Genomic DNA, 13,282 nt, shown 5'->3' on the forward strand with positions numbered 1-13,282 from the left:
GGTGTGGAAAAAATAGTGCAATGTATGACTTTTTAAATTTTATTTCACACAAAGGATTTTATTTTGCCCTATATTAGTAAAATATGACAGAGGTTAAATTCCTGGGTGTGCAAAAATCTTTTAAGCAAAAATATTGCCCTCTAGTCAGTTGCTAAAATGTATTTGCTTATTTGTAACTTCACTTAACTCATTACAGAAATTGTTTTATGAGGTGTTAACATTTTTATTTTACATTGGTAGGGGCCTTATCTAACATTTTAAGTGATGAATCCATTTTAAGCAAAAATATTCTTCCTTCTCTCTTCTGTTTGAGTTTATGTTTGAGAAAAAATTAATTTATCTTTTTGAAACAGGGTCATTATCGTTATTGTGATGCTCTTTCTATGCTGGGGGAATATGACTGGGCCCTGCAAGCAAATATAAAAGCTCAAAAACTCTGTAAAAATGACCCTGAGGGAATCAAGGATCTAATTCAGCAGCATGTAAAGTTACAAAAACAAATAGAAGACCTACAAGGTATTTCACCTAAAATTCTTTTGGTTTTAGTCGAATTCCCTTTAAAGCATTTAAAGGTGGGTTTTTTTGATTCACAGAGATCCATACATCAATTTTCAGTTGACTTGCTCTTTTGTTATCCGGCTTAGCTCATTGAAGCTTTTTCATCTTTTATAGAATTATATTAGAGTTATCCATTAGGTAGTTGAGATTTACATTATTTAATTGAAATAGATTGCAACCAGATTGTTATGATGTATACTACTTTAGAAAAGTTCTTCCTTGAGAAAATTTGAATAGTTTCTGAAAGAAAGCCATTTTCAGGTTTCCCTGACTACTGAAGGTATTTCGTAAAGAAAAGGCCCTTCAGTGAGTTGTTGGAGGTCTTTGTACCAGGGTTGCAGTTATTAATTCTGTAGCAGGCTGGACATGTAGACACACACATATGGCAGAAATTTGCCCTGCAGGCCAGAAGTTGTGGATTTGCCTTCTCCCATTTTTTTTCTCAAGTAATTTTGCTTTCTTTGATGCCCTTTTGGCATATGTATCTTTCCTGCTTTTTTTTTATATATATATATAATATTTAGTGTCTGTACAGTTGAGCTCAGCAGTTCTTTTTCTCTGGCAGCATATGGTGATTCTGAGATTGTTAACTCGTTGAAGACAGGTGTTATCTCAGATTCAAATGTATACGTGTCATGGTATCATTATGAAACAGGGCATCAGACAGGGTTTCTGTGGGATTCTGTTGACACTACCATAAAACTAAAGACATCTAGAAATGTAAAATTGCTTAGGCTTATTTTTTAATTTCCTAAATTTGATGTTCTCACTATCAAAGGAAATTTGAAAATATTTAGTAGTCTTTGTTGTCAGTCCTTTGATTGTGTGTGTCTGACTTTTATAGGTCGTACACCTACAAAGAATCCGATTAAAGCCTTTTATGAAAGCAAGTGAGTTACCGTCATGTGCATTTAAGATTTATTCGTGTTTGTCGATTGAGTAGTAGATGGCAGCCCCAGTAAGAGGAGGAGGGTGTGGAGGGAAGACTTTTTCTTTTTTTAAAGTGTTCTGCTGAGGTTCAAGTGGCCTACAAGTTGTCAGATACATTTTGGTGTTTCACAGCCATTGGGTTGTGTGTTTAGGAGTCCGCAGCCTGTGCTTATGGGGAAAGAGATGAGGTGTCAGTTGGCTGTTCCTGCTTGAACAGGAGAGCCCTGGGACACAGCCTGCGCCTCATGCCTTTCCCCTTTGCCCTGGAAGCATGTGCCCCAGCCCTCCGATAACCTGCAGGGTTGGGCGACAGACATGGAAATGCTTACAGGGCCCGTGGAGCCGCTAGGGCTGCGGCTGAAATAGATGAAGCCGTTTCCCACGTGCTGGGAAGATACTTTAGACCTCAGCATACTCGTATTTTTCTTGGAGTGATCGTAGTTTTGCTTGAGTTTAATATCAGATTTAAAATAATATTTATGTGTGAAAGTTCCTTTCAGAGATGGGAGAGCTTTTTAAAAGCAGTAATTTCTTGCTTTCAAGGAAAAATAAGCCTAATTGCTGCAGTGTACTTGAAGTGTAATTTGAAAGAATGCCTATCAGTTAATAGGAATCATTGCTTTTATCCTTTCTCAGGGCCGGTGCACCTAGGACCTTCCCAGCACCCACATTTAGCGCTTCACTTAACTTTGTGGAGATGGAAAGAGATTTCAGAAAAAGTAACTACACGATGGCAGGTGGTGGCCATCACACTATAAAGGTAAGTGCAGTTAAAGACTAAAACTAGGCTCGTTCTTGCAGGTGTATTTTTCTTTTAATGGGAAACAAGCACAGACTGGTTGTTACTTATTGTTATCAAGAAAAAGATCCTCTTTATACAACTATCACAAAGACAGTATTTTAAAGTTGCATTACTTTTTAAATTGCATTTATCCCCTCCCTGTGCATGTGTTGGAGCCAAATAGTCTTTTAAGAATGAGTGACAGTAGGTCTTGTGGCCAGGTCAGTCTCACCTGTCAGAATCTTTGGGATTTTTCTTTTCCTCCCGTCCCTCTTTTGCAGTTTACTTGAGCACCCTGACATCATACCAGCCTGCCCACCCAGCGTCTCTGCCCAAGGTGTTTGTGCAGCCTCTGTTGCCTTGGCCAGAGGCTCCTTGGTTAAAGGCTGTGCCCAGCAGCAGTCTTGCTCTGATCGTTTCTAGAGAGTACCGAGAGGCCACATCTGAACTCGGCAGCTGCTGCCTGCTCTCCGCTTGCACTTCTCTTCATTTTTGTGAGGCTAAAATTACAGAGTGGTTTTTGGTATTGGATGAGTGATGGACATTGAAGAGAACTTTTCCAACTCATTCTAGTGCTTTTGATGAGAATATTGAGACTCTCCAAGAGGCTGCCTTCAGCGAAGAGAGGAAATAAGGGAAGATGGAATCATGCTAATTCAACAGGGGCATTGCTGAACTGCTGTGTCACACCTCACAGTAACTTCAGAAATATAATTGTCATTGTAGAAATGGTGGTGTTCTATCATGACCTCGGGTCATTAGATATTATTTTGTTTGTTTATTCATTTATTGTAATATCCAGCTGCGTGTTTTAGTGCTTGGGTGAGTTCTCTCTGTGTTTTCAGTGTCTCACTGATTCTTTTCCCCAACCAGGCGGTAGATGAGGCTATGAAGGTGGATGGCTGTGAGTGTCATCCTGAATTTACTCCCCCACCAAGTGAGTATGACTTCCTCTTGTAGGTTAATGTAAAGTAGCCTGAACTTTTATGCCATAAAATTTGCACAAGCTTCACTTACATCGACAGTTCTCACTTTATTTTGTAAAATTTCTGTGTTAAGAAAGCAGTGAATATTGATTTAAAGTTGGTACTCAGTTGCGCCTGAATTTTCTTCAGGCAGTCATTATTGTTGAAAGTTTCAGTTGTTGCCTCTACCCCCAAGGACTCCTGGTTCTGATTGGCATCCGCCTTGAAATGTTAGTATCTCAGGTACTGTTTATCTGCCTTTGTATGCTTGTCTGTGTTTAATACACAAAATGGGATAAATTAGTGTAATCTTCCAGTAACTAATTTTCACCCTGTTAATGTGTTCCCTTTGAGAATACATTCTCCTTGGCATGTTTCAGTCTACTATAACAAAATTAACAAGCACTGTGTAGCTGCTGAACATTTATTTCTCATATTTTGGAGACTGGCAAATCCACTGTTCAGGCGCCAGCCAGTTCAGTGGGGGCCTTCCCGCTTGGTTCACGCTGAGTCGTGGATGTTCATCTTCACTGTGTCCTCACGCTGGGATCTCTTCATTGGGCACTGACTAAATCCACGAGGGCTCTGCCGCAATACCTAATCGCTCCCTAACGTCCTGTTTGCTCGTGCCATCACCTGTGGGCTAGACTTTCACATCGGACTTTTGGAGGCAGACTCAAACTTTCAGACCGTAACGGCTAATTCTTACTCGAGTGCACTCCGTGCAGGTGCTTATTTAAGCATCTGGTAAACTTGCTTGGGAGATGAAGCTTCCAGAAAAACAAATTTTCATGCTTCATTTCTTTTTAGAGAGTTTTTTTTTTTTTAATTTATTTTACTGAATAGGGAGAGAGACAGACCTGCCATCTGATACCCCAGATGCCTGCACTGGCTTGATGGGCCAGGGTGAAGCTGGGAGCTGGAAATGCCCATGCGGGTCTCCTGTGTGGGTGGCAGGGAGCCAAGCACATGAGGTGTAGGTGCTGCTTCTCATTGTGCGCCGTGGCTGGAAGCTGGATTCGAACCAGGGTACTCTGACAGGGAACGCAGGGCACAACAAGCAACATCCTGTCACTGCTTCACACCTCTGCCCTTCCTTTCTTTATTTCCTTTATACTACAAGATTTTGATAAACTTTTCCAAATTGAATTACATGCTTTCCTGTCAGTTAAACAGAGGAAAATTCTTAGGAAAATTCTTAATGATTCAAGGTGGTTGTTGCATGAAATAGTTCCTTCTCTCCAGCGTTCCACTAGCGGTTCTTCCGCGGCTAGTGGGGAGAGGTGCTGGGCTTTCTGGTTAGGGGCACTTTGCCTTTATTTCCTTCCTCTTGCTTATTGCTTGTTTTCTCTTAAGTTTTGTTTCTAGCACTTACTTGCATCTTTGGCTATCCATGGCTCTAACTTCTCTCAGGCTCCAGCTGCTCAATGCAGGCACTTTGATTTTGTTAGCTTTAGCATACTTTTAGAGTGGGAAACTCAAGTAATTATTTAAGATAGTGAACTTTTAAAAAAAAATTTATTTATTTTGATTGGAAAATTAGATATACAGAGAGGAAGAAAGATTCACTCCCCAAGCGACTGCAAAGGCCAGACCTGAGCTGATCTGAAAGCAGGAGCCAGGAACCTCTTCTGGGTCTCCCACACGGGTGCAGGGTCCCAAAGCTTTCTGCTGTTCTCGACTGCTTTCCCAGGTCACAAGCAGGGACCTGGATGGGAAGTGGAGCTACCAGGATTAGAACTGGCGCCCATATGGGATCCCGGCGCATTCAAGGAGAGGACTTTAGCCGCTAGGCCATGCCGCCGGGCCCAGTAGTAGTACATTTTTAAAAACTTGTACATAATTTCCTAACTTTAATCTTTGAATATAAGTATCTGTGGGTACATTGGTACACACGTAATTTTTTTGTACCAAGTCAGTCATTGTTCTGCAGCTTGTTTATTGTCATGTCGTCATTTATTAGGAACTTCTTTCCCAATCACTGCACATGTGGATTCCATTCTTGCAAGTAGCTGCTGATTATCCCAGAGATGCTATTGGCAGGCATTGTTATTGCTTCTAAATGCTCTCACTGGTAGAGTTGCTAAAATCAGTGTTATTTTTATATTTTAATACATTCATGCTGTGCTTTCTGTAGATTGCTTTCCTAGATATAAAACTGCTTGCTAAAAATGAATATGCTAATTATTTGAATATAGTATAATTACCAGCCCACTATATAAATGGCCCATCCCATCATAATGTGAGGAACACTGCATGGTGATATTTTATATTTTATGTTTTATTTATGTGGACACCCTGTTATAGCCATCTCAAGCACATGTTAATATCCTCCTGGTAGTATAAACTGGTTTTATGTTGTTTACATCAGCCTTGTATGTTATAGAAATGTTTGTATTTTATGCTGATTCCTGCAAAGCCAAGTTTTGCATAGCTTTAGTAATCTGTACTTCACTCCTTTTCTGTTGTTTGCCTTGTAGTGAACTTTACAATCTCTGTCTTTTTCTCGTGCCTCTTCTCTTCTTATCTCACATTCTCCTACTTTCTGGCTCTTTCTCCTGCTCTTGCGTGTTTGAATAGCTAAATGTGTCATTTCCTGCAGCATATGGTTACGTACTTCTCTGAAAAGACTCTCAAGCACGAATGTCTATGAAAAAAAAAATCTCTTAAATTACTTCCTGGTTTAGTCATGGTTTTTTTTTTCTACTTGCACTTTGTCAAATTATCTGGAATTATTGTAATTAAGTAATTAGTTGTGTCCACTCTTCTGATGGGGATGTTGAGGTGTCAGACTTAGGGTTAAATGGTTTTGCCTTGTGTCACACAGCCAAAAGCCAGCTAGAATTCATGTGCCTTCACGGAAGCCTTTCTGCTCTGAGGCCAGCAGAGCAGCCGAGGCTCGCAGCGGCTCCTCACATCCCGGCTGTGGCTGGTCTCTGTTCTCACGCAGGTCCTCCTTGTTTACCTGGCCTGTAGTACAGCTCCCACAGCTCTGCCCAGAAACAGGCAGGGACGGCTCTCTTCCTGCTCCCACCGCTGCTGTGAAGGCTGAGCTGAGGGAAAGTGATAGGGATTCCAGGGGCCTGAGAAAGGAAAACCACAGGACGCATCTTTCTAGGAGCCCTGGGGCGGGAGGGATGTGTACAACGTAAGCTTCAGATACTGTTGAGTATACAAAGTCCTAATTGAGCACTCTACACATTTGTGTGCAGAACAGGTCACTCCATTAGCAGTTTCTGATTGAGTCACTTCACATGTGTTAAGAGCATACACTTCCAGTTCTCTGATTGGCTGATATCCCTGCCTTCTGATTGGTTGTCATTCTACATTCTGGCTTGCTGACTAGTTGTCGTTTCCCCAACCCTCAATTGGTTAGATTTGTTACCCTCTGTTCAGAAGGGGGCTCATCAAGAGAGAGCCGCTCTGTGTGAACACCCAGCTTCTCTGCCCGCTCCTGCCTGGGAGTTCCCCTCCTGACTCGGTTTCGGTAAACTTCCTCTGACTGGTTGTCGCTGTCCACATGGAAATTCTTCAGTGTGAGACAGAACTCAGTTGTCCTCGTCAGCTCACAACCAGGATCCACATGTAAACATCCCACCCTGCTTTTGCGACAGTTCCCCCTTCTCCTGCTTGGGCTCTGGATCCAGGGTGAACTCCGCACCGATGTGATTCCTGCTTGTTCCAACACTGCCTGCTCTTTCTCGCCCACTCCAGGCTGTTCCGTGCTCCCTTCTGTGACTAGATATCATCTGTGTCAGTAACAGCAGAGTCTCCTCTTCATCATGGCAGATGTTGCTTAATTTCACATGTGATATTTGTTCCATCCCGAGAATGGGAGCTGTTGCCCATGTCTCTGTGTCTGCTCAAGACCTAAAAAATAACTATCAGTATTGTAAGTTTTCTCTGTGATTTTACAACACACACAGGAATTTCACCACTTTTTTGTTTTTCCTGTTTGTAGGTATGCTTGTACAATATTGTTTCTTTTGCTTGCTTTTTAAAAAAAGATTAATTCTTTTTTTTAAGGTTGATTAATTTTTATTTGGAAGGCAGTTTTACAGAGAGGAGAGACGGAAAGATTTTCCACCCGCTGGTTCACTGCACAGGTGGCTGCAACAGCCAGAGCTGAGCTGATCTGAAGCCAGGAGCCAGGAGCTTCTTCCTTGTCTCCCAAGGCTTTGGATCGTCCTCTACTGCCTTCCCAGGTCACAAACTGGGAGCTGGGTGGGAAGTGGAGCAGCTGGGACATGAATTGGCACCCATGTGGGAAACCAGTACATTTCAAGGCCAGGACATGAACGACTGGGCTATTGTACCTGGCCCTTCTTCTGCTTTCTTACTCCAGTGTTTGTATTTTTACTTTACTCTCAAGCTTGTAGGTTTTTGTTGTAAATTTCCTGAACAGATAACTTGTATTCACAGGTCAACCTCCAAAACACAAAGGGAAACAGAAATCTCGAAATAACGAATCCGAGAAGTTCAGGTGTGTTTTTTATGGTCTGGTTGGGTCTGGAGAGGGACCTGGGGGAATCTGTACCCTGACGTCTTAGATGACCCTCAGTAAAGGTGTAGAAGAGTGTGTGTGTGTAGGATTGTTTCACTTTAAAAGATTCAAAATAATTGCTTTTTCTCTCTTAGTTCTAGTTCACAATTGACGTTACCAATAGACTTGAAAGCCCTCTTGGAGAAGCAATTTTCTAAATCTTCTAGAGCTGCGAGCCAGGTAATTTAGAAGACTCCTCCAGTGGAGCAGTAGACTATGAATATGATGATTCTCACAGTAAAAATGTTATCTATGTCTCTAACATAGTGTTTTAATAGTTTTGGTTATATATGTATGATTAAGTATATCTTGCTAAGAAACCCCACTGTTACTGATTTAAATGTTAATGTGGTAATTAAATTAGGAGTTTTATCCGATGGTTGATACTGCAAAATTACTTTATTTCTAGTGGTTTACTGGTAATATTACCTCTAAATATTTTTCAAAGTTTTGAATAATTTCAAAAGATTTAGACACTTGTACATTTCATTGCACATATACTAAAATCATTAAACAGCACACTTTTTAACTTTGGGTGATTTAACATTGCATATTTGAAGTTTTTGTTATTTAGTGATGAAATAAACATTAACATGGAATATAATGCTCATTTAAAAATTAATTATTTTAGATCCCTTAACATATTTTACAACAATTAAAGCATATTTTCCTCTTCCAGATTTGTTTAGAACAACAGAGAGAAGTGGGGAGGGGACGAGAGCTTCGTTTTCTATCCACTGGTTCACTGTCCAAGTGGCTGCAGCAGCTAGGGGCTGAGCCAGGCTAGAGCTAGGAGCCAGGATCTCCATCTTCATCTCCCACGTGGGAGGCATGGCCCCCGGTATCTGGTCGTATTCAGCAGCCGTCCCAGGCCTGTCAGCAGGAAGCTGGATTGGATGGAGCAGTCTGGTTTTGAATTGGCCTTCCACTATTGGATGCTGGCTGAACTGCTGTGCTGCAATTCTGGCCCCTAACCATTTTGCATAAAAGCATTTTCAGAATTTCTAACAGTTGGGAATTTTTATATGATTGTGTGCTTTGGTGGAATTATAACAAGTTTTAGGTGTACTGAGGGAAGTTTTTCTAGGATGAGAAAAAGATTAAATACCATCAGATTGTTGAGGACTCTTATAAATTTCAAATTTATGTCTAAGAATAACATCGCCATCCCTGAGGTTTTTAAGAGTATATATAACAAATTCCCAGCTTACAGTTCATGCTTTTTTGGATAAAACTTCTAAACTTTTAATTCATGATTTGGAAGCCAGCAGGAAGCTGTTAGTTTGTAAATAGTCTGCTTTGCCTGTGTGCCTGTGCCGTGGGGCCTCCATTTGAGGCTGTTTTGTTAGCAACAGTGGGAAGTATAACATGCATGCTTTCATTTTTTACTCCACCTAATGGTACGTGGCGAGGAGTGAGGAGATACTGGCCATAGTGTCTGGCCTCGCCTCTTCAGTGTTGTTGTTGTTCAATTTTATTTATTTGAAAAGCAGAGCGATGGAGTGACATCTTCCGTTTGTTGGATTGTTCTCCAAATACTTGTAGCTGGGTTGGGCCGAGTTGAAGCTGGGATCTGGGAACTCCTCAAGGGTCTCCCCTGTGTGTGGCAGAAACCCCAGTGCCTGAGCTGTTACCTGCTGACACTCGAGGTGTGGAAAGCGGAAACCCGAGTACTAGAGTGTGGCTCCCCGCGCAGTGTGTCCACTGCTCACTGAGTACCTGCTTCACCTCTCCAGTGTTTATAGACATGTTGTGACACACAGCTGCTGTTTTGCTGCTAAAATCTGAATTCAGACTGTCATGTATGTGCAAGAGTAATTACAGCAATTACGTTACGTTTTCTTAAGTTCTTTTGCTTTTGACATACCGATCTCTCTCCCAGTAATGTTGTGTATTTACTGATGGCAGGAATAGAGTTAAGGACTGAATTTTTCACCTGTCACGTTAGAACAAATGTTTCTTTTAGAGCAAGTTGACAGCTGTTCAAATCTGATAGTGATCATTATACAGATCACATTTTGTTTTTGTTTTTTTAAAAGATTTTTTGTTTTTAAATTGGAAAGTCAGATTTACAGAGAGGACAGAGGGAGAAAGCCATTCCTTCTGCTGGTTCACTGAACACTTCCATTTTGGTGCTAAAAATGTATAGATTTGGATTACTGAGACAAAACATTTTTTGCAGGATTTCGCTAATATAATGAAAATGCTGAGAAGCTTAATACAGGATGGTTACACAGCGTTGTTGGAGCAGCGTTGCCGCAGTGCTGCACAGTCCTTCACAGAGCTGCTGAATGGTTTAGATCCTCAAAAAATAAAGGTAAATTAGGACATCAGAGCCTGTTTATCAGTGCTGGTGCCCTGCTGGTGTAGAAGAGTTTACGTTTTAACTGACATTCATATGAGGGTGTCTTCAGAAAGTTCATGGAGGATACGCAGTAAAAGCTGTGCAGAGGTTTCAAAATACACCAAAATGAACTTTTTGTTTTTAGTTTTAAATTTTATTTATTTGAGAGAGAGTGAAATAGACTGAAATAGAAAGCTCTGGCTATTACACTCTCCAGCTATCCGACACAGCTGGGGCAAGGCCTGGCTGAAGCTGGGAGCTGTAAATGCCTTCTGAGCCACCTGTGTGTGGGGAGGGGCTGATTATCAAGGATCACTTCCCCGGGTTTGCAGCAGCAGGAAGCTGGGACCAGGAGATGTAGGTCCTGATCCAAAGCATTCCAGGTGCAAACATGCCACGCAGTCCCTTGCTCACCTCAATGTGTGTTCCTAAATTTATTTTTTAAAGATTTGTTATGTAGTTGAAAAGGGAGGGTTACAAAAAGAGTTGTTTTACGAAAAGGTCATTCATCTGTTGGTTCACTCCTCAGTGGTTGCAGTGGCCAGGACTGGGCCAGGCCAGAGGTGGGGACCTAGAGCTCCCTCCAGGCAATAGCTTGACCCGCTGTGCTACAGTACCAACCTCCTCCTAGATCTGTGTATTTATTTATTTATCTTTAGTTCATTTTCCACAAACTTTAAAGCCTTGTCGAGTTTGGATGAATTTCTTCTAGGTTATGGGAAGCAAGTTATGTTCCAGTTCAGACATAGTCACACTCAACTTATGATTGATATTTATACTGTCCTCCTACCTCTAGTTTGGAATCCTCAGAACTGGTCTTTTCATTAGTATGCTAAGTGAAGGAATCAGAGTCACTTTAGTCACACCTTTTCTTCTTGATAAGTTTAAAAAAGTACATAAATAGGCAAAGTTGTAAGAGAATAAATGTCTTAATCTGTTTACTCATATTCACTTTTATGAAGAATAATTGATTTTGATAAAAAATTATTTAAATTTATTATGAACCATGTCCCCAAGGAATTCTGAGACATTAATTCTGCATTAGAAATACTCAGGAGAGCATGACACCTTATTTTTGTAAAAACATTTTCTAGTATTTGACCTTTAACCCTGTCATTCACCAGTGAGAATGTATTGTACTTATTTTTCTGTTATGACAAGAAGGGCTGAGTGATGAAACTTAGGCAGAAGTATGTTCACGTTTTTAACTAAGGACTTTGTATTGACAGCAATTGAACCTGGCCATGATTAACTATGTCTTGGTAGTCTATGGGCTTGCCATTTCTCTCCTTGGAATTGGACAACCTGAGGTAAGGTCTGCAATAAGTAAAGTATGACTTTGATTTTGGAAGATACATGAAAATTATCTGTGCTTTTTGTGATAATCTGAAATTGCTGAATTTAAATTTGAGATGGGCAGGGGTAGGTAGATAGGGTGAAAAAGAACTCCCATACTCTGATTCACTACCCCGACGTCCATAACTGCTGGGAGGCCGGAACTCCGAGCCCGACTCAGGTGCTGCAGGACAGGGACGCAGGCGTCTCAGCCGGTGTCTTGAGTGCCCTGTTGCCCTGTCCCTAGTTTGTGGTTTTTTTTTTTTAACTTTGGAAAATGTAGTTTTTTCCTGTTAGAATAAGGCTCTTCCAGGCAACCAGAGGGAATCAGTCTGTCTGTCTGTCTGTCTGTCTATCTATCTATGTATCTATCTAAAACAAGTGAAGAATGTAATATGTATTATAAAAGATAAACATAATGTTGAAAAATGGCGTTGGAGAACACAAACACTATCATCCCACTTAGTACAATCTGGAAAACCTTTAGAACAGTATTCCGTGTTGTTTGTGACTGTATAACATCTTAAAAATTTTAAATTATCCCTGCATCAAATTAGGATAATGACTAAATTTAATGAGGGATGTTGGGTTCTGTTGGAGTCTTGGTCTCTTGAGTGTATTCTGGAGCCCAGGCTCCCCAGGGCTGCACACTGCCGGAGCATCCATCATCTCATTGCTCTTGCTGTCTTGGAACATGCTGTGTGACACTGTTGAGTGTTATCACTCTGCTTTTCATGGTTTTGGGGTTTTCTGTAAATGTTTATTTCAATGCTCTAGAATGAACACAGGCATGATCTATCCTTTATGTCTGTGTGGATTGCACGGCTCCTTGACCAAATGAAGAATTCATCGTAAAGTGCCACCTAACTAGGATTTGTTTTCCCTGTGTCACACTCGCCTCTAGATGTCCACAGTGGCACAGGTTTATTTTTCCTCTTGCTGGGACAGTTGAAGGTCTGCACTGCATTTATAATTCTGTATTCTGATGGATTGCTGAAAGCAGGGCTTGCTAATTTTAATTCTATTCTTGGCATAACAATAATATACCTTGTGGGTTTTTTTTTTTGTCTTGTGGGAATTGTGCAAAAATTATGTCTTATGATTTACTGGAAAGTGGTGAAGCTTACTGCCAAATAATCCAAAGAGATATGGTTGAATTTACTTGTTGGAAAGAATTTTCGTGAGTTTACCCATAGTGCTTACTGCATACGTTTTTGGAATTCCTTTTTTGAAACTGGCTTATTTGTGTAGCAACATTTGCTTTTCCACCCACAATATATTTACTAGTTGTATCTTTAGACCAAGCATCTTTTGGATTTTTTCCATAAACACAATTGATTCAAAACATAGAGGCTTTTCCACTGAGAATGTTCTAAAGAATGTATCCAAATTTCTAAGCTTTGCTAAAGGGCTGTTTTTCAAGACAAAAATCTTAGTTTATTTTACTCCACAAACATTGTGACAACATTAGAATGCTGATTTTGTTAGAGTATGACACTTACTAGGATGTTGTTGTTTTTCAAAACAGAATCTTAGTTTGTTTCACTCCTCAAAGATTTGGGACAACCTTATAATGCTAATTTTTTAAGGGAGTAGCACTTACTAGGATGTTGTATGTTGTGTTTGAACAAAATCAGCCTTTTTTAAACCTTGAATTCTCATCTTTTAGTATTAGCCAGTACATGTCTTTGTGTCCTAACAAATGCTCATATGATTACTTGTCTGATGTGTTCAGCAGGATTGGTTTGATACCGTCCCCCAGTATCCATAGAATCAGGCATTCATATAATTTCTTAGAGAATGAAATACAAAAGGTATACCTTTTC

At 40.6% G+C, this 13,282-nt stretch overlaps 1 protein-coding gene across 1 annotated transcript in view; it reads left to right on the forward strand.

Moving 5' to 3' along the window:
• The window catches only part of TTC3 (tetratricopeptide repeat domain 3), a 107,369-nt gene that overhangs the window by 34,839 nt on the left and 59,248 nt on the right, over positions 1-13,282 (forward strand). Inside the window, exons 12-19 of the mRNA XM_040980803.1 lie at positions 354-516; positions 1,403-1,448; positions 2,125-2,248; positions 3,143-3,206; positions 7,657-7,717; positions 7,873-7,957; positions 9,960-10,094; positions 11,351-11,431. Coding sequence (XP_040836737.1) covers positions 354-516; positions 1,403-1,448; positions 2,125-2,248; positions 3,143-3,206; positions 7,657-7,717; positions 7,873-7,957; positions 9,960-10,094; positions 11,351-11,431 — 759 coding nt within the window. The remainder of the gene's footprint in view (positions 1-353; positions 517-1,402; positions 1,449-2,124; positions 2,249-3,142; positions 3,207-7,656; positions 7,718-7,872; positions 7,958-9,959; positions 10,095-11,350; positions 11,432-13,282) is intronic.

The sequence above is a fragment of the Ochotona curzoniae genome, unplaced genomic scaffold (genome assembly GCF_017591425.1).
Source record: "Ochotona curzoniae isolate NIBS_2020 unplaced genomic scaffold, NIBS_Ocur_1.0 contig_3498, whole genome shotgun sequence".
Classification (NCBI taxonomy): Eukaryota; Metazoa; Chordata; class Mammalia; order Lagomorpha; family Ochotonidae; genus Ochotona; species Ochotona curzoniae.